General features: G+C 35.6%; 1 protein-coding gene and 1 long non-coding RNA gene across 7 annotated transcripts in view; one reads left to right on the plus strand and one right to left on the minus strand.

Annotated features, from left to right (window-relative positions):
- GALNT13 (polypeptide N-acetylgalactosaminyltransferase 13) overlaps positions 1-20,940 on the plus strand; it is a 982,370-nt gene extending 961,430 nt beyond the window's left edge. For 3 of the 4 annotated variants that reach the window (XM_079925129.1, XM_079925128.1, XM_079925130.1), the window contains one exon: positions 747-922. In XM_079925129.1, coding sequence (XP_079781255.1) covers positions 747-887 — 141 coding nt within the window. In that variant the 3' untranslated portion in view covers positions 888-922. Of the gene's footprint in view, positions 1-746; positions 923-20,641 lie in introns of those variants that run through there. The other variant, XM_079925131.1, reaches the window with a different exon arrangement.
- The window catches only part of LOC307188254, a 120,962-nt gene that overhangs the window by 40,263 nt on the left and 58,286 nt on the right, over positions 1-22,413 (minus strand). For 2 of the 3 annotated variants that reach the window (XR_013828871.1, XR_013828872.1), the window contains exons 2-3: positions 16,306-16,376; positions 10,753-14,323 (exon numbers count right to left, since the gene is read on the minus strand). This is a non-coding gene — a long non-coding RNA (uncharacterized lncRNA). The remainder of the gene's footprint in view (positions 1-10,752; positions 14,324-16,305; positions 16,377-22,413) is intronic. The other variant, XR_013828870.1, reaches the window with a different exon arrangement.

Genomic DNA, 22,413 nt, shown 5'->3' on the forward strand with positions numbered 1-22,413 from the left:
ACAGAGGAATAAAGAAGATGTGGTATATAAATACAGTGGAATTTTATTCAGCCATAAAAAGAATGAAATAATGCCTTTGCAGCAACATGGATGGACCTAGAGATTAACATACTAAGTGAAATAAGTCAAAGAAAGACAAATATCATATGATATTGCTTATATGTAGAATCTAAAAAATGATACAAAAGAACTTACTTACAAAACAGTAACAGACTCACAGACATAGAGAACAAACTTGTAGTTACCAAAGGGGAAAGGGGTAGGGATGCAAAGGTATAAATCAGGAGTTTGGGATTAACATATACACACTACTATGTATGAAACAGATAACCAACACAGACCTACTGTATAGCCCAGGGAATAATACTCAATATCTTGGAATAACCTATAAGGGGAAAGAATCTGAAAAAGAATACATATACATCACTTTGCTCTACACCTGAAACTAAACATTGTAAATCAACTGTTACTTCAATTTAAAAAAGGAAAAAAAGGTTAGAATTACAAAAATAATAATTTAGTTTGTTAAACTGAGTCTTCACAAAAAGCACATGACACTGTACATATTTTGTAGTTGAAGAAAAGGACGCAGAGAGATGAACTAGCTTTCTCAAGATCACACAGCAGAGATCATTTGAAAACACAACTTTATCTGATATGAAAGCTTCCACAGATAAATCTGCTATACTGCAACTTTTTTTTTTTAAAGAATATATTATTTTATTGGCTGACTCTTATATTTTCAGGTATTTTCTTATACTGCTGACAAAGAAATCAGAACCGATGACTTGTGCTTGGATGTGTCTAGACTCAACGGACCTGTAATCATGTTAAAATGCCACCACATGAGAGGAAATCAGTTATGGGAGTATGATGCTGAGGTATAGTATTTTCTTAATTTATTTATTTAATGCTTAGACTCAGTTATGTATTTCAAATACATTTAAATCCTAAGCTATTTTTTCTCTGCATTGAAAGAATTGTATTTTCAAGCATGCATGCTCATAGCTGAAAACATTAGGATGGTATATCATATAAATAGGTTTTTGCCAAACTAGTCCATTAGTATAAAATATACATAAAGAAAATAAAGTCATTTTTATGTGCTTAAACTCTGTTATCACCATGTACATGCTCAACATAAATTAGGTAATGGGCAGGCCATGCCTATCTGAGAGGTATGTGTGTCCTATATGAAAATGTGCATACAGGACAATATCACTAATATTCTCATATTTTCAAATTTTACATTTTACATGGTTGTAATCTGTGATATTTATGCTTCTCAACTTAAAGGAAAAAGAAAATAGCCACAAGAATTAGCATGAATTAGTGTTCTTTACATTAGTAAATACTTTGCAGAATTCAATGAATTAATTAGATACATAATCAGCTAAGGAGTATCTTCACAATATAGCACATTTTTCTGATAGAAGAGAGGGATAGAAAACAGTGAAATTACTGTTGGGAATTTATAGCCAGGCAGTGTGTAAAAACCAGATCGACCATCAGATGGAGCTAATAAAAAAAGAAATATTTTCCTCTGCATAAGGAAGGTGCATTGAAACAGCTGCATTTCTTTCAGTTCTCTTTGCTTAGCAAAATGAATTGGTCATCTTTGCCACATTTTCCACATCATTAAATGATCGGTGACTTATTCAAAGATAAGTAAACTTTATTCTTACAAGATAAATAATACAATAGAGATAAAAGAATTTCGCAGATGCAGATGCAAGCCTATAATACTCTGCAAGAGTAACATTTTAAAAACCAACCTTCAGAGTTGTTGGTATTACTGATAGTTTAACAAGATCTTTTTAAACACTTTTTGAATGTCAATTTAATTTGCAAGATATAGCTTCTTAAGTGGAATATCAAGAAAACACTGAATTCTAATGTGATCTGAAACTAGTTATGTAGGGTTAAAATTGGGCCCTAAAATTTATACAAGATTACCAAGCTCCTTAGACAACAAATATTTTTCTTCTGGAACATTATTAAAGACAAACACCCTGAACCCTTCCTATATTGCACCAGTGTGTTCTATTCAGACTCTTGCCTTCCTAATACGTTGTTCATCTTCTCTGTCTAACCACCAAGTTTTCTCTTCAACTGTTATCATCCATCACCATCCTTTAGGTTAAGCCTGGGGATGGATGCTGCTTCCTCCAATAATATGTGTGGGTAATCCTGGACCCTAAGCTCCCTACCTCTTCAATGAGGAAAAGTACAGATAAATGTACAAATAAAGGAGAAACAATGCAAGTTTTAAAATAAAAACTTTTGTTGTTGTTGCTGTTGTTGCTCTTTAGTTTTCACTAGGAAACAAGGACTTTACTGGGCTTGTGCTAAAAAAACAAAGAAATCTAGTATATATTAAAAGGAAAGGGAAATGAGTATACATATTTTTTTATAAGATGAAGCAGAATTTCAGAATACCACATCCAATCTTTAAACTTTTCTATAATTTTTAAGTGACAACAGCTTCTATAGTCATAATTCAAATTCCTGCATATTTGAAATAACTATTTTTGGTAATTCTGTATATTTGTTTATATTTTTATCAGCCAGTAGCAAGATTACTGAATATTAGGGGATTCTGAAAGAAAAGTGGAAAAAAATAGCTAGCTTCAGCTAAGATATAGTTTTTTGTAAATTTACTATTTTGGATAACTAGAAGTTATTCTGTTGCAGTATTTTAGAGCACTGTTATGTTCTGTGGCATGTAAACATTATTTCTAAAACATACAATAAAGCTTATGTCATAAATGTTGAGAAATGTTTATTTTTAAATAAATAATCCAATCATCTTAATAATTATATAAGTTTAATTTACTCTCCTATATGTTTAGGTTTTCAGAATTGTGTTCAACTTGTCTAAATTTTAAATCATAATGTAGATTTTTTTGCCAAATTAAAAAATGTAGAATCATAATGTAGCGAAGACACACGAGAATAGATTATAGAAATAATGTACTGCCTTCCTGGAAATTTCAACTTTGAAAGAAAACACTGATTTTATTTGTGAAGAGGTCAGCAGAAAGACATGATTTTTTTAATGAAAGTGAAATACAATATCTATTTTTTATAATTACCTTTTCTTTAAGTTTTAGGTTTATGATCACTTTAAGTCTACAAAATAGTCTCAACAACTGCTACCCAAAGTGTAATTCTAGGACTAGTGCCATCACCTGGGAACTTGTTGGAAATCAGGAATCTGAGAGACCACCCTAGACACACTAAGTCAGAGTCTGTATTTTAGCAAAATCCCCAGGTCATTTATGTACATGGTAAGAGTTTAGGAAGGACAAGTCTAGACAGTGGCCAAACATCTGCTTATCTTTCTTAGTCTTTTTATATGCACTACTGAAAAATATTGCAAAGTTAGGAAAAAGCATAAATATGTTTTAGAAAATGACAAGGCTTCCAGGAGAGAGAGGAGGGAAATGGAGCATAAGGGTGAGAGGTGCTGAGATGAGAAAGGGGAGTAATTGCCAAGCAGCTCTAGTTTCATATTACAACCAGTGGAAAGTAGAAATAGCACTTGCTGTTTTTTTTAATTCTTTATCTACGGCTATCAAGGGCAAATTAATTCTTCTTTGAGAAACCTCTGAGGTGGCGCACTTTCAAAGCAGAATAAGGAGTTCACAGAATTACAGAGCTGAAATTTACCTTTCAATTCTCTCCTTTTAGCCTTTATTAGGAGGCGGCTAAAGTACAAAGATTACACCACCCATGGCTGAGGCAGGATTTAGGTCCTAATGAAGTAACCAAAGAAAGCTAGTTATCAATACAATTGTGAATCTCACAGTGTGAACAACTGAAACATTCCACACCTTATCTCACACAGTCCTTTTAATCTTAAAAAAGCAAGTCATAAATGGGAGAACTTCAAATATCCAGAGAAAAATTGAAACAGTATTGGTACAGAAAGAGGGACCCCTTCCAGGGCCCGAGAGTGGGCTCTCATCTAACACTTGGAAATGAATTGTCTGAGGAGACACACATGCTGACAAAGCAAGAGACTTTACTGAGAAGGGGCACCTGGGTGGAGAGCAGGAGGGTAAGGGAACCCAGGAGGACTGCTCTGCCATGTGGCTCACAGTCTCGGGTTTTACGGTGATAGGATTAGTTTCTGGGTTGTCTCTGGCCAATCATTCTGACTCAGGGTCCTTCCTGGTGGCAAGTGCATTGCTCAGCCAAGATGGATTACAGCAAGAAGGATTCTGGGAGGACATATGGACTGGTGTCTCCTGTCTCCTTTTGACCTTTCCTGAATTCTTCCGGTTGGTGGTAGCTTGTTAGTTCTATGTTCCTTACCAGGACCTCCTATTGTTAAGATAACTCACACAAGTGGTTACTATTGGGCCTGGCCAGGGTGGGTGGTTTCAGTCAGTGGTTCCCCTAATAACTCCCCCGGAGAGACTTCATACTCAACATACTTCTTGGGAATTGGGGTAGAGGTCTCTTTCTTCTGTAACTACTTCCTGCTGAGAATAGGCATAGTTCTGCCTAGTAGAGTAGAAGTCTCTCTCCACCTGATCTAAATCAAGGTATTCTGTGCCCAAAACCAGCATTCACCCTCATGGTAACAATTTAGCCTGAAACTCTTGGAGCCTGTTGGAGATGAAACAGACAGGGGCCAAACAGGAGGTCTAACAGGATGGTCATCACCAGGCCCAGAAAAGGAAGGCAAAATCTGGGGTGAGAGCTGCAGGGTGTGTGACTTCCTTCTGATTGGTTGGTGGTGAGGTAACAGGGTGGTGGTTCCAGGAACCTTGTGCTCAGCCTGAAATTACCATCCTCTCTACCTGGGTGGGGGCCTTAGTTCCTGCAGAAAAACTCAAAGATGTTCTTATGCATACTCCTTAGGAGGAACCAGGACCCTGCCCCAAGGCTGTACCACCATTTGACGGCTCCTCCCCTGTTTTTGCATCCCCTCCCTTCCCTGATTAACAACTGTTTGAATCTGCCCTTTGGAGCTCAGGGAAGGTCTGGGAGGCTGAATGAAGTCTATATCCTATAAACAAGAAACAGGGGACACAGAAAGGATTTGTATTCCAGAGCCCCACAGAGTCCTATCAGTTTTAATTCAGGAAACTGGGTGATGACAGCTCTGGCCACTTCCTGCTAAAATGGGGCCTAGTCCTGCCTCAATTTGGAAAACAGACACTGAATTGGAAATATTTCTGAGTTCCAAGTCCTGGATCTGAGTCTTGTATGATTCAAATCTCAGTCCCTGGATCTGCCATTTTAGTGTAACAGACCAAATTAGAAGTAGTTGGAAGAGTGACAACTGGAATTTTAATAGGCAAAATAAATCTCATTTCTTTTCAGGAGAATAAGCCTGAAACCCAGTCTGGACCAGGCACTTTGGAGAGACTTGTAGCCATGTAGCCAGTTGTCTAGTTTTATCTAAGTAGGTTTTAACTTTTAATGTGGTGTTAACACATAGATAACAGGTGCTACTGGTCACCACACATGTCTCTTTTCGTTAATGTATGATCTAAAACAATTCCATTGTCTAAAATGTAATAGTTACAAGAGGAGACCTTTAAAAAGTAAGGTTGCAGCTACCAGCTGCCAGCAGACATTGTTTTGAGGATGGCTGGTAGCATCCAATTCTGACACAGCTCAGAAAACTCAAGTTCTTAGCAATACAAGGACTTGTCTGAAATCACACCCATAGTGTCACCTAGTTATTTCATTGGATAGCTGAACCACAGCTACTCCATTTTGACTTTTAATTGTAATACTATCCTTAATAAAGCAGATGTCACCGTTAATGATGTTAGTATTTCTCTAGATATGGGAAGATATAAGAATTTGGGCTCATAAAATCTCCTGAAAGTATTTAACTATCTAAAGGCCTGTTCTGTCAGTTTTTCTCAGAGCACAGAGTGCCTCATTCCTGATCTCCACCCTGAATTCCTTTCAGGGGGTGTGGAAGGTCAGTGGCCACAGTGGCCATTGACTTAATCCTTGCAGAAGCAGATGGCAAGTGCCAGTTTCCAGTCAGCAGGGCCCCTTCATGGTCATAAATTTGGTAAATTCGACCATGGTTTGGGGGGGCATTTCATGACCATTTCTTCCCACTGTGCTGGGAATGCTCACTCCCAGGTCTGGTGAAGATTTCGCTGATAGGCCACTCAGTGTGCTATTACTGGACTAGGTCTTATTAACAGTAGCCAAAAATCTCTGGGCCACCTGTCTTACTAGCCTCTTACAGTCCAGAAAAATATTCCCTCTTGTTGCTTCATCCCATATCTTGAGTTGCACTATTATAATCATTGATCTCATATGGAACTACATATCATCATTTTATCAGAGGCTCAGTCACACATTTGGTAATACAAGAAACAAAAATGTTGTAAAACAGGCAATATAAAAAACAATATAGCTGGCAGATTAGTGAGGTCATAAGTAGGAATATAAGTCAAGAACTTCCATTAGGTGAAGCCCAGTATATCGCAGGTCATCTGACTTAGTCTGTTCTGTACCAATCCCTATCTTTAAGGGAAATTATATATTGGCATTGTCCATAAGGCACCCAGTGCAGTTTCCTAGTGTTACTAGACTGATTATCCTTAGTATGATTTATTTGTTCCCAACAGAGAGGAGCTTTTTACCTTAAATTACCATAGCCTGGTGTTATCTACTTAAATCTGCCCCATAATTGTGGGAGATTTTATTCCTTGGCTGAAACTTTGCTTGTTGCTCTGATTGAGCTTGAGTAATAGAAGAAAACTCGTATTTATGGCCAGGATCAGAGCAGGCATTATTAATTGACCAGGTGAGGGGATTCCATCTAGTAATATCAATAGTAACCTGAACATAACTATAATTTTTTTTTGAAAGTAAATTTCCTCACAGCTAACCAATTAGAGCCCTGGAGTGGAGAAATCCACCAAGGTAACCCAGAAGTACTAGACACAGGTTAACTGGCCACAAGCCCAACAACTGGACTGATTTTTCAAACTAGCATAGGATCGTGCCTATGATAGAAAGGCAACTGATTCATATGCAAAGGTCCAAGAATCAAGAAAACATTATAAATGATCATACAAGTCAGGTCCAGGATCTTGGGCTAGCTGTCTATTTCTGATATTGTCTTTTTCTCATCCTAGGAGGAATGTAGTTTCTCCTGTGTTTGAGCATTGTTCTAAGGTGAGTTTGAGGTCAGCAGTCCTCTCTATAGACCAGTCCAGTGCAGGGGCCCTTTGTAAGTGGAAATTAATCCAAGAGTCAATTCCCTTCAGTTTCACTGTGCATGAGCTAGTTAAGAGTACCTGATAAGGGCCCTTCCGTCCATGTTGGAGACAGTCTTTTCAATTATGCCTTTTCCAGCATGCATAATCCCCTGGTTGCTAGTTGTGGGGCATCTGATCTTCATCCAAAGATAGATTACTGAGATAAGCTTCAGAAACAAACTTAGAGTGTCCTTCAATTAAACTTTACATTAATATAACATAACAGCAAGGAACTATCTGGGAGGTGAGTCTTAGTAAATAACAGACTGCCATTAACAAAACTGGAATTTAATATTCACTGAAACATAATCTTTTTCTCTCTAAAATTACCCTCGTTTTTACCAAATATAACCAAATTAAGACTAGTCTGTTTGCAAAATAAGTTTGGTCTCAATAAACTTGGCCTGATGATTTATATAATTGTAATTGATCATATGGGTTTTCTGCTTGCTGAAACTTTTATAAGGAGTCTCAGACTGAACTTTTAAAAGTCCTCTCAGGGCTAGGAAAGTCACACCAAGGGCTTGTCACAGATTTTGCCTAACAGATCTAGGTGAATGCCTTCCTTTTCAAGGTCCCCAAAATACCTTGAGATTTCTGTACCTGTTATTGAGGGAGCCTTCCTAATTTATCTGATAAAGCTGCTGGGAACCTAAGGGCTTTCACTCTTGAAGGAGCAGATAGAGAGAAAAGATAAATGTTTCAATTCTGCTTACAAAGGTATAATTTACCAAATTACTGTAAGTCATAATTAGTGTAAGGAGAAGGTTTTCCTTATACCTGGAAAACACAGATTTAAACCAGTAATTTTTCAGATAGAAACCATGAAAACTACAACCATATTCACCAGTTCACTCAGTCCTGTGTAACTAATCCTTTTTGTTAACAGCTTTACGAAGCCATCAGGTTTCCCATTAGAATTCTTCAATTTCTTACCCAGTTCAGCATTATGGTCTGAAAGTCAGAAACTTGTATTTATCCAAAAGTCCTTTCTATAAATCTTCTTGAAGAGGAAGCATTTTTGCAAAGGCATCAGAATGAAAACATATCTGTCTATAATGACAAGACTTCAGGAGGTACGTTTAAATCTGTTTACAATACAACTGACAAAGTAACTTGGTTACTGCTGTGACACACTTTCAGATAATAACTAGAATTATGACTGATAATATTTTACCAGGACATATCAGATTTTTAGGAATTCCATATAATCTCTATATCTATATTAGTAACATGTACCACACAATATAACCTAAGAAGATTAAGTTCCCATGTAATTTAACATACCAAATGAACCTAATTAGTTTACTTCTCTCTTTGGGATGTTTCAGGGGCCCTTTGAAGCATTCCAAAGTTAGCTAGAGGTCAAAAGGACTTCATTAGAATTTGATTTAGGAACTTTTGTCAAAAAAATTCAAAAGGGTTTAAAACAGATAATATCATAGGTCACTGTGAAACAACAGTTATTCAGTTAGCCAAAGTAACAATAAAGGATTTCAAAGGCAAATACAGAACAGATCACTCAAAAGGTAAAGAAACTTAAAATCTGTTATCAAAGGCAGTTCAGCATTTTAAGAAAACTTGTCCTCTTAACAGAGAGAAAAGGCAAATTCAAGTTTTGTACCAGCTTACTTTTAAAATTCATTTACTCAATCAAATTTATTTTAAACTCAGTCAGTCCTGACCATGCACAAAATTCTTTTCTTGGGGCCCACTTTCCACAAAACTTTTTATCACTTTCTGTATCCATCACTTTATTTTTCCATTCAGAAACAGCCACCTGTAAGTCAGACCTACTTCCTTTTCCCTTAATAAAATGCAATTCCATGCCTCATACCTTTTTTTACTGAAGACACACACCCTACTTTAAGCAACCATGGACTGTCCTTTATATCAGCACTCTGTAGATTGGTAAACATAAACCCAAATAATTTCTTGAAAAATGTGCTTTCTTATAGAAAATATCTCAGTGTGGCACCAAACATATTTATTAACAGTCCTAAATACCTTTTGTTTCTCTGCAAAAGGAAGCCAATGTTCAGTAATTAATGTTTCAGTATCTTATTTGGGAATGACCTAGCTATTCAATAACCTTCCATCACTTAATTTAGCACAACTCTAGAATTTCAAGTTACCAGAATCTGGAGAGACTATTTTAGACAGACATTCCTAAAGCATAATTATTCTTAATAGAGTTTATCTAAAAGCTCTTATCTCATTTATATTTTCTTTCCTTAAAAGTTTCTTTACATTGAATTTTGTTTTGTTTTTTGCTGACAATTTTATAACAGATATAACAAGATTTTATTTAGCTTATATTAAACCTAGGTGCAATAAAAGTATTACACTTAATGTTGATAACTCTAAAGACATGTCTATATCAATTAGATTGACAAACTTATACATTAATACCAGATATTAATTTAATACTGAATATTTCCCAGTTCACGTGAACCCGAAATTCATTTACTTTTCTTTAAGTCAGTTGAACAGAGCTCATTTACAAATTAACCTCAGCAATATTATCCAAAGACAAAGACACATACTGAGACATACAAATATCCAGACAGACACAATGAAAGATTTAGCTTCATTTTCTAAACTTAGTCATAAATCAGGTATCACAATATAAAATTCACTAGTTTATAAATAACAGTTGGAATAAGTAAAATTTTTAAAGGCTTCTTCCCATTTTCCTCTCAGTTGTAGGAGTTAGAGATGGTCTAGATAAGGGTTCCTGAGAGCCCTGGTCTCAAGGCACAGGGAGAGAAAAATCATGTTCTCCTAGTAGGACTTGTTCCCTTAGGGTCAAAATTCTGAAAAGACGTTTGATCAAGCTTGCTTTGACTAACTGTATATGCAAAAAAAACCAGTTTTCAAGAGTTTTACCTAAACCAACTTTCTCTGGAGTCTAAACAATATGGTGGCCACACATATTCCCATTTCACAAGGCAGAATGGCCATCACAAATCACAACACAGAACACAAAGTATTAAACACACACAGGCCTGGCCATCCTAATCACACACTTGCTTAAGCACAAGATTGCAGTCTCTCAGAAAACCTCCTATAGAGACACAGAACTTCAGATCCGAGTACTAACAGAGTAAATGGAAATATCTCAGGTCTTCAAAAATCTCAAAGGAAGGAAAGGAGGCCAGGTTGAAGGAAGAGGGGAAGGAAGGGGGACAAAAGGGGTGGCCTTATGGATGTCTCCTGCCACCTGCAGACACCCAGGTGTCATGGGACCTTTCCCTGGGCTTCTAGGAAGGGAGGATGGGAACTCAACCCTACCAGAAACAAGAGACCAGACCAGAACCAGAATTCGAGTTCTCTGCCCACCAGAGGTGATCAGGCTCCGACCCTCAGTTCAGGCTGAGGCCCTTCAAGCAGACTCCTACGTACAGGATCAGGACAGAAGAAAAAAGGGTAGGATAGGAGGGGTTGAAAACAGGAAAGAGAGGGAAGGGGAAAGAGGTCAATACAATCTCTTGTTCCTTACCCAGTTGGGGCACTCTGGCCAGTCATCCACGTCAGGAGACCACGGAAAAAAGGGTCCCGGTTGCAGCCACTGGGTCTGGTCCCTCGGCAGGTGAGCTGGTCCCCGCGTACCCTGAGTGGTCAGGATGTCAGTCATAGCAAAGAAGAGGTCCCACCAAAATCGCCATTTGTTGCAGGAAGGGGGACCCCTTCCAGGGCCCGAGAGTGGATTCTCGTCTAACACTCGGAAATGAATTGTCCGAGGAGACACATGTGCTGACAAAGCAAGAGACTTTATCGAGAAGGGGCACCTGGGTGGAGAGCAGGAGGGTAAGGGAACCCAGGAGGACTGCTCTGCCAGGTGGCGCACAGTCTCAGATTTTACAGTGATGGGTTTAGTTTCTGGTTGTCTCTGGCCAAACATTCTGACTCAGGGTTCTTCCTGGTGGTATGCGCATCACTCAGCCAAGATGGATTCCAGAGAGAAGGATTCTGGAAGGACATATGGACTGGCGTCTCCTGTCTCCATTTGACCTTTCCTGAATTCTTCCGGTTGGTGGTGGCTTGTTAGTTCCATGTTCCTTACCAGGACCTCCTGCTGTTAAGATAACTCATGCAAGTAGTTACTATGGGGCCTGGCCAGGGTGCAGTTTCAGTCAGTGGTTCCCCTAATGGTATCATAAAGCCTCAAAACATGGAATCTATGCAGCTGCTTTGGTTTGTTTACTTCTTAAGTGAGTGGGGGGAGAAAAGAGAAGGAAATAAAGTTTACTGAATGTCTTTAATTCTATCTGTTTTCTCGTGCAATTCTTACAACAGTTCTGTAAGATATTATTATTTGTATTTTTCACATCAATCAAGTAGTGATTAGTGTGTTTAAATTCCTTGTCTACATCTGCACAGCCCAGGTTTCTGGCACTAACTCCAGCAATCTTTCCACTACACTACCTTGCTTCCTGAGGTCATTGAAAAACTAAATATAATTGGATGCTTTCAAATGATGATTGATGATCCTTAGACAGGCAGGACCTGGGACCCTTTGCTGCAGTGCTGCAATGCTTGCACCTGGACAAATGTCTCCTCAAGCTACAAATTACAAAGAAACTAAAAGGGACTAAAAATAACTGTGTGCATGCGCAGCTGGGGCAAATTATGGACAAAAAAATACAAAAAGACCAAAAAAGCCAACTGCCACTTCTAAAGAGCCGGGAGCAAAGACAGGGTACTGCCCATGCCCCCTGCACACACCAGCTCGTGCCACTCCCCACCTTGGAAAGGCCACAGGAGTGAAAAGGTTCCCTTGCTCGCTCCCCCAAGGTGGGGGGTGGGGGGTGCGAGCTTGTTCCTTACATGGGGTGAGGGTAGGGCTGTGTTCAGGGGTTGGGCCAGAGGGGTGGCTTAGGTGTTTTTCCCACCCCTTTGGTGGTGTTGTGCACAGGGGGCATGCACAGTACCCTGCTTTTGCTCCCCACTCTTCAGAAGTGGCAGTTGGGGGTATTTTTGGTCTTTTTGTCCATAATTTGCCCCACCTGTGCATGCACAGTTTTTTTAGTCCTATATAGTTTCTTTGTAATTTGTAGCTCAGATGTTTGTCCAGGTGCAAGCACTGCAGCAAAGGGTCCCAGGTCCCAGCCTATCTCAATTTGATAAGTTAAATGTACAGTATTACAAATGAAAGAAATGGTTAAATATTATCAATTATTTGTGGTACCAAATTGTATTCACACAGAATTTCTCCTTTCCTTAATAACTGCAAAGATGTACTGCAATAAATTTTGTCTATTTAAACAGGCAGTCATAAAACTACTTTGTCAGTATGGTCTGATTGCTTACGAATTTTAGCCACATGTATTCATAATATAATTAATTAATATCTAATTGTTTCACCTTTCATTTGAATGAAACTAAGAACTTGTTGGTAATAAATACATGTCTTTGGCCAATTCTGATTTGAAATATGGAGTTTCCCACTTTCCTAACTAAGTATTTCTTAAACAATACAACCATGCATTTAATTCAGTATCACTTTATACCTGGCCAAATATGTTCATTTTGGGGGCAACCTGAGCATCATTAGCAAAACTGGAAAATCCCCACCTGGTCTAGAATCTCTTGAAAAAATTCCTTGAACACTTTGGTGCTGTGAAAGCCCATTGCCACAAAGTTAAAACAAAAGGAAAAACAACCTATATTTCATCTCACTGAAGTATTTTAAAGATTACTGTTATAAAGGTCTGCCATCCATCCATTCTCTTGTATTCAAGTTGTCTTATATTATTCTATTTCATTGCAATTGGGTTCCAATCCATTTGAAATCTGTATTTTCCTACAATAAGTGCACATAATCACATTTCTTTTTGAACATTCAGGCGGCTACATACAGTGTGAGAATCTAATTTTAGAACAGAACACTTATGCTCAACAAACACTATGCAACAAAGAAAAAAAAGGAAGCAAAATATGATGCTAAAAATAAGTCTTGTTTTTCATGTGACTGAGCAAGTTGACTGAGAAAATGCTTGTTATGAATTTGATATCCATCTGTGTCAAATGTTTCTCAGAGACACAATATCAGGAATTTTTTTTCAGTAGGTAAAATATATGGGATTTATATTTACTGAAATCACAGAAGCTTGTATTTAGATTTTACTTAATACCTCCTCTTTTATTTCACTTTATCAGAAAGCAGGTAAATGGGAATATAATTTCAAGGTAAGTCATCTATAATTGCCAACCCAGCCATTTCCCTGAGTAGGATTCCTAACAAAAATAGTGGCTTGATTTACCTTTTGAAGGCTGTGTATATCAGACAAGTATTGTATTTCCATAGTCCCACTGACCCAGAGCTGTGATTTCTTATGTAGAAACAATTAGTAAATAGGAATTTCAGTAGTTTAGTATTACGCTTTTAGTTCTTGTTTGTTAAATACCTACACCTGTACACTTATTTTTTTTAATACTCATATTCTATTCTAACAAGTGCACAGATCACCTTGTTAGAAGATCATACTTAAAATTTTAAATAAGAACTTTATTATATTAATATTTAAATTGTTATTCTGTACTTGATCAATAGGGGAAATCCTGTTTTTGCTATTAAATTAAATACCTATAACAGTCCAAATTCATTCTTTCTTTATGATTATATGTAATAAAATTGACCAAGTTTCATTTTAAACTTTTCGTATGGCATCTTTTAAACTGAGACCTGTATGACTGGTTCTTCAATCAACCATACAGTCACTTCTATCTGTTCATTAAAATATCAATTTTTTTACTTCGTGCTTTTTTACCCAAAGGTATGACCTAATTTTATAATTTTATGATTCTTATTTTGTCACCAAAATTGTTTCCCTAGCCTAATTCCAGTTGGCTTTCAGTAGTAATTGTACCTTTAAAAGGGTAGATTTAGGGCTTCCCTGGTGGCGCAGTGGTTGAGAGTCTGCCTGCCGATGCAGGGGACACAGGTTCGTGCCCCAGTCTAGGAAGATCCCACATGCCATGGAGTGGCTGGGAGCCATGGCCGCTGAGCCTGCGCGTCCGGAGCCTGTGCTCTGCAACGGGAGAGGCCATAACAGTGAGAGGCCCACGTACTGCAAAAAAAAAATAATAATAAAGGGTAGATTTAGGATACTCCATGACACATCTTGTTTCAGATAGCAAAAATATGTTTAAAGGCAGGAAGCATTAACTTTTTCTTATGCATCTTAAAATAGTATGATTGAAATTTTGTAAAATCCCAGGAAATACTAATGCTTTATATTTCAATAGAGAACAATTAAGTAATGCTATGTTATAAAGAGAAACCAATACCAGCATAGGGTTCATATTATCCTGTTTTCTAGTCAATATTTTAAAAAATGCTATAGGAAATGATATTTGGCAGTATGCTGCATGTCAGCCTGTATGTCACATTGCCTTCAAAACTGAGTTAATATGACAGTTTCCTACAGTTGCAAGAGGCATTTGTAACAAATATGACAAAGGGCTGGCATGCTTAAAAAAGAGCATTTAAAAGAAAAAATATAAATATACAATATATTTATTTACATTTATATATATATATAAAAATATCCAATATAAAAATATCCAAGGTCTTGAACACAGCATAGGAGATATATAAATTAACCAATGAAAATGAAAAAAAAGGTATTTAAATAACTAAAAAGCCATTAAATAACTGTAAAAAAAAAAAGTCATTTCATATGTGTTCTTTTATCCATTTCTTTATTTATCCTGTCCATATGTCAAGAAATGTTTATAGTGGCAACACACAATACTGATGCAGATGCAGTGAAACTGACACAAATACAGTATTTTGGAATAGAGTAATCACAAGAAAACTGCTGTTGCTATTATTGCAAAATAATTATTACAGATTTTTTTTAATTTACTAATATGTATTAAAATGTTCATACCTTTTGATCTTGTGATTTCACGTCTAAGAATCATTAAAGAAATGATTATAGATGTGGAGAGAGATGTTCAGAGATGTTTATCACAGCATTATTTATAGTAGCTCCAAATTGGCTATCCCCCAACCCCAATGGAAAAGTTAAATGATTTTTGGCAAGTCTCCTTTGTAGAAATTAAATTTTTTAAATATTTAAATATTTTTTAAATTTTTAAAATATTAATTATAAGAATGATGCCCACAATATAAAGTGAAGTCTATTTAACTAGATGAGCTCAATTACATAAATTTGCATAAGGGATTAAAATTACTAGAAAACCAATAAAATATTAACAATTGGTATCTCTTCTAAACAGAATACTCAGGAAAAAAAAAAAAAAACTATACTTTTTTTTTTCCCAAACAAATGAAAGCACTAAATGTTTTTGTGGGTTTTTAAAAATGAAAAATAATTTTTTATCTCAAAGGGGTTGTTTCAGATTTCTAATTTCTTCTGGTTTATGGTTTTTCAGAAGTACCTAGAGTGAAATTTCTTTGAGTTTGTTTCATTGTCATTCATGTGATAAACATTTGGGGGGAAAATATTACAAATATATATTTTTTTCAACAAATATATTTTTTATGGAAAAGTTTATATTGTATTCATATTCTGGAGGTACATTTCCTGAGTATAAGTAAAATCAAGTTTTTGTTTTAAACCAAGGAAAACTTTATAATTCATTTTTCTTTTTAATAACACATGAAATTCATACTCACTAACACTGTGGTCTTTGATGTTAACATGACATTTACCAAAAAAATGTTCATTGCAAAAATCACTAAGGGTAGAGGATTATCAAACCCAGAAATTTAAAACAGTATAGATAGGAAAGGCAAGCCTGATTTCATAAATAGCCCCCCAAACTAGTCTCCTTAACAAATCAACTATATGGTGAACAGTATCATTTCACAAATAAAATTTATTATATATGATAATGTTACCTTTCCTATCTTTGTAAATCATTTATTACCATTTGACTGTAGAAAGTAAGTCCTTGAAATGGAAAAATCCAATGATTTGTATCCAGTAAGCTGCCCAAGAGATGTAGTTTAATTTTATCAGAATTTATTTTCTGCATTGGTCTTCCACTAAATATTTCAATCAACAAACTTATAGAGTACCTCATGTGAGCAGGCACTGGACTTCATGATGTAGATAGTCATGGTCCCTGGCATTCCTGGAGCTTATGTTCCTGTGGAGGAAATAGATGGAAAACAAGAAACAGACAAATAAATTAATTACAAATTAATTAGAATTATGTCAAATTAAGAGCCCAAATGGAGTTAATCATTTTCTTTTTCCTCCCTTCATTAACTTTCTAATTGACATTTAGATGAATGCACCAATGCATATGTGGAACACTTTTAACGCCACCAGGTTAGCCCTGTGAAAACACAGTGGAAATAACTTGAGTACCATATTGTACAAAGTAAAGCCAAGCCCTAAAGCTAAATTATCCCCTAGATTCTTCCCTGGCATCCACTCAAGTTTAGGGCAAAGGAATGAGGGAGCCAAAGACCATAATCGAAAACTCACTGGACTAATCAACGGTTTTGAATATGCACTCACAAAATAACTCATTTAATGCTAAGAGCATTTTATTGCTGGAATGAACACCAAGAATATAACCTTTTCTATCCAAAATAAACTTTTGCCCCAAATGTTTCATCATTTGATCTCAGGCTCTTCTCTGTATTCTCAGTCTTATCTTCAGTTACTCCTACTGAATACAGTTGACATGAAAGTCAGCTAAAGGGATGTGGCTCACAGCTCCATGGATGCAATTATTGTGACATGTGCTTTCAGTGCTTATCCAGTAGAAATTGTATGTTGCTGAGAATGATTGATTTATTACTGCCTTTGTACTAGATTTTGTCATTACTCATTATTTTCTTTGTCAAACAGACCCACACTCTTCTTCACATACTCACCCAGTCCTGTCTCTCAGTAAGCAAAGTAGCTGATGGCTCCCAACAGCCCACTGTGGAAATATGTAATGATAACCCTTTGCAAAAATGGCATCTAAGAAACTATACAAGAAAGGAAATTTTTAGAAATATTTTTAAGAATTCTACTGATTACTTTCTCAAATAATTTTGGAGGTTTGTGTTGCAGACTTTATTAAATTTATTTTAGTGTTTTTCTTGTGTTTTGGTACTGAAATCTAAACTTATTTCTTTAAAATGTGGTTTTAAAAAATCTTTATGTGCTATTTCTCCTTGGAGTTATTTTTCTCTTTTACTTCTTAGCTGCTCATTAATTTGGAGGCTGTATATATTAAGTGGTGTTTGTCTATTATTAATAGGTATTTTCTTACTAATAGGTATTAATAGGTATAATAGGTATATATTAAGTGGTGTTTGTCTATTAATAGGTTTGTCTATTATTTATTAATAGGTATTTGTGTATTATTTATTATTAATAGGTATTTTCTTTATTTCAAATATACATATGCATAAGTATAACTGATGGAATATATTATGACATATTAGCTCTAACTATAGCCATGTCTATATGACAATAGATTTTGTAACAGAGCTGAAAAAACCAATAAAAAAAAAAACTAACATAGCCCAAAAATTGTTTTTGGAACACTGAAATTATTAAATTGTTAATTTTTATTCAGATACTTTGTGTGCAGATACAACATATCCTTTCTAAAATTTACTATTTTAACCTGAAACTTAAAGCAAATGCATTATTGAAGACTAACATGTAATTTTCAATAACTTTATGAAGTAAATTATTTCTGAGCATTTCTTTGTGGCTGGTTAAATGACATAATTATAATAATAAAAGCTTTTAAAAATTGTACTTTTCTGACTTGTATGATTTGTGAGTATCTTCGCAGTAGACAGTAAAATGAATTATTATTCAGTTCAAGTCCAATAAGTACCTGTCCTAGTTCTTGATCTTAAGGGGATTATTGTCCTGTAAATAAAAGCTATTATATTGTCCCATACCTTGCTATGAGAACACATGGGAAGTCAGGGAGTTATTCTGGTTCAAATGAATCAGTTAAAGGCTGTTAGTAGAGGACACAATTGAGCTTGGGATACTTGTGACAAGGCTGAGAATGGAAGTATGGAGAGGAGGGGGAAGAGGGATGTTGTTTAGATTAGACTTACATATGAGACAGGGCATTCCAAACATACATTGGAAAGCTGAAGAAGTCCGGACCTTTTGCACAAGGCAATTTGCATATATTATCTTAGTTTGTTTTCCAAGAAACCATACCTGGTAGATGCAATGCCCACCAAGTGGTCATCTCAGATTTAACTATTTAGTCTCACAAAATTACAAGTCTTTTGCACTTTAAGAGGCCCACTATTTGCCTTCCTATCTGGTATTATAATGCAGTTTATCAGATGCAGATGCAGTTAATCAATCAGAGGTCATTTTTACTGTAAGTCATTGATGCCTATAAACATAGTTAACAATTTTACCCTTAGGTTGCAAGTGATCACAGCTGACTAAAAGTCAAATTTTTTAAGCAGTAAGGGAAAGAGCATTTTTACATATTAGTAAGTATAATTAAGCATCTGACAAAGTATGTCCTCAGAATGATTTGGTAGCTTGCCCAAATTTTCATGGCTAGTAACTTGGGAAGCAGAAATTCACACTTAGGGCTATCTAACCCTAAAATGTCTGATCTTTCTACTCCACTACACTGAAAAGGAGAGTATTTTCCTTGGTTGGTTATCTTAACAGCAGTGGCTTTTGACTACTAATGAATTCCTTCAAAGAAAATATTTATGCATTTTTTAGAAAGAATACGTACTAATATTTTAGAAACTATCACATATGTAATTGACAACAGATATTCAATCTAATCCTTAAAGTCATATACGTGTTTTTTAAAAGGATCTAATAGAAGCAAACAAGGGTAAGTGGCTTTTTTGGAAAAGGACATATATACACAGAGGACCTCAGGTACGTAACAAAAATGAACACTTTGATTTTTTAACTAGAACTTTCTAGAAAAAAATGCTTGTTTTCTTTTGTATCTTTTTCCAAGTTGGCTTTTGGTTCATAAATGAACAAAATAATTTCTGGCATCATTAGCATAAATCAACTATCTTCTTGCCTATCTTTGGCCATTTCTTCTTTTGTCCATTTTTTCAGTATAAATGGCTTGATTCCATGTATTGAAAAGAGCAACAACAAAGGCCTAAATCTTCAAATCTTCTTCACATCTAATAGTCTTGCTCTTTTAATTTCCTGTTTGTTGTCTATTAAGCATCCTTTACCACAAGCCTATTTTCCATTCTATCTTTTCTCAGGACAGCGCAGTTCGGGGTGTTTGTAGTCCTAATCCAAAACAAATTATAAGTGTCTAGGCAGTGTTTCACCACCATTTTTTTGCATGCCCCCTGCATTTTTTATCTTCTGACTTTCAATATAATATCAAGAGCCCACCCCCCCCAAAAAAAAGTATTTGTCTACCTTTAATTTTGGTAATTTGCAACAAGAGTATAATATATGGATACTTTTTTCAAGATATATCTCCAAATCACCTCCCATATTCAAACACGTCTCTTCTGGCTGGGGAGTTTTTCGGGTAGTATGGTTCTAGGCATTGCCCATGAAACTAAGCAGAACTGTATATGATAATGTATACAATTAGTGCATAAGTTAGTATATAAAACCATGTGGACTTAAAATATATATCTGAAAAGTCCAAAAATATGACTTCAAAATGTAAATGTGAACTCAAAAGAGAAGACTGCTTAACCTGGTGCAATTATTGGAATTACATTTCAGCATTTGGGTACTGAGAGGATGCTTATTAATACTGTTGTTATGAAAATATATGTAGGTATAATATTTTAAAAATATGTCCATCACATCTGTTTTTATTTGATGCTGGTATTTTTTAAGATCCTTAAAAATGCAAACTAAATATGGTGAGCACACCATCAAGTAAGATAGATCTTTGTTGCTATGGTAATTACTCTTCTACAATGAATGTCTCACAGTCACAGATACTATGGCTTGTATAGTATTTTGAAAAGGGAACATCTCCAGCAGTTTTGTTCATCTGGGTCACAGCTGTGACATCTCTTTTCGTATTTGCCAAATGGTTACTAAGTAACACATGCCCAAGAAAACTAAGATTCTGTAAAAGCTTGTTAATATTTGCACTCCTCAACTGAACTCTAAACTCACAAATGGGCTTTTTGCAAAGGAGCCTGAATTCTTGGCAACGCATGATAAATGTCGGCCAATTTCTTTAACCATCTGCAAACAAAGGTGCATTAGACAATGATAAAACCATAACAGTGAAAGTTGTATAATAATTAATTCAGAGCCACCTGTGCACAGTTCCTCTTACAAACATATCTCAATGTTTATACCAAAAAAAAAAAAGGACTTTTTAAAGAGCAGATTTAATCTGATGTGCTAGTGAAGTTTAAGATAAAATATGTTGCACTGATTATTGGTTATCTTTTACAGAGACTCACCTTGAGACATGTTAACAGTAATCAATGTCTAGATGAACCTTCTGAAGAAGATAAAATGGTGCCTACCATGCAGGACTGTAGTGGAAGCAGATCTCAACAATGGCTGCTAAGGAACATGACTCTGGGGGCATGAAGACCATTTCCCCTAAGCCATGAAAGTGTCTACACTTATGCTTTTCCATTATTTCAATTAGGAAAAAATATTAACTTTGTTGAATTGAAAGTTTTAAAATCCTTTTAGTATTCTAAAACACAGTTGTTTATAATTCATTTTTAGGAATGTTTGCTTATTTCCCTACTAAAATTTGTATCTGATTAAAAAGCACATAGAATAAATAACAGCAAACTGTTATTAAACATCAGAACAACTTGAAAAACGAATTGTGTTTCCTTTTAAAAAAAAATTATTGCCATCATGTCACAGGATTAGTTTGGGGGGGGGCTATTTTTATTTTTTTCTTATAATGTGGAAAAAGGGACAATGTAAATGCCTTATAACTTCATTATGAAATGTTATAAATTGTTTTATAAACTCTGTTTCTACTGGACCTTCATGGAAACATGTTGAATTTCTATGTCAACAGCAAGGCCATTACATTGAATTACTTCTAAGCAATGAATTTGTTGCTCAAAAATCAGTTCCAAATTTTGTACCAGGAAAAAACTTAAATTGGATATTGACATCTAATAGAGTTCTTATAAAAACATCACATTTAAACAAAAAAGTGGAGGAGAATTTGAAAATTCAATTTAAAGTACATGAAATCAGAAGAAACTAGCTAGTGATTGAGGGGAGCAAAATGAAGCTAAAAAACAATTGAAACATTTTAAAAAGATATTCTGTTTGGGTTGCAATCACTTCTAACACAGGCTGAGTGTAACAATCAGCTTGGTCCTAGAATTGATGTGGGAAACTCAATTTTTAACCACGTTGTCTCATAAACGATACAGTTGTTTTTCTCTTCACTCTAGAGACTGGGACTTGTCACTTAGGCTACACAGAATTGTAGGTGAAAGGTAGAGTATTAGCCCTAGTTTTTAATTCTTTGGCATTTAGGATTTTAGTTAAGTCACTGTGACTACTTTATTTTTATATTTAAATAAAATAATGCATTACTATCAGAATTTCATTGCTATGCCAGAATATCTAAAGTTTTCATCACTGGGGGAATGAACTCAATATATATCCATTAAACTTTTATTTTAACTGAAATGCTAGATATCATTTGCCATAAATTATGACTCAAGGAACACAGTCATAATTAGGCTACCTTCACATGTTCTTTTTCCATCTTAAAACACTTTGTATTCAAAATACGTAAGTAGAAAACATGAAAAAAAAAGAAAAATCTGTGACACCATTTAAAATGCCCATAAACTTGCTCTACATATGTATTTTATTCATTGTAAATGCACTCAGCAGCTAAGAGAAATTTTAGGGAGGGGGTGGGGGGGGAATGGAAGACGTGACCTCTTAGAGTAGAGAATGTCATATCGTTGGCTCTCATCCTTTCTTTAAAAGCTCTAATAGAAAATATTAATCAGTTTGATCAGGTTGGCTACAGGCAATCTCTCTCTCTCTCCTCACTCTCACTCTCACACACACACACACACACACACACGGAGCTCACTTTGTAAAAGCTAGTAATATCCTGTACGATTTTCTCAGCTAGCATTCCTTCCTTTTATGGCTTTAAACTGGTATAACTCTAACGAAGAATTACACTACATGGACCATTTCAGGTTTACTCCTTAAAGTGTAGA

The sequence above is a fragment of the Stenella coeruleoalba genome (genome assembly GCF_951394435.1).
Source record: "Stenella coeruleoalba genome assembly, chromosome: 6".
Lineage (NCBI taxonomy): Eukaryota > Metazoa > Chordata > Mammalia > Artiodactyla > Delphinidae > Stenella > Stenella coeruleoalba.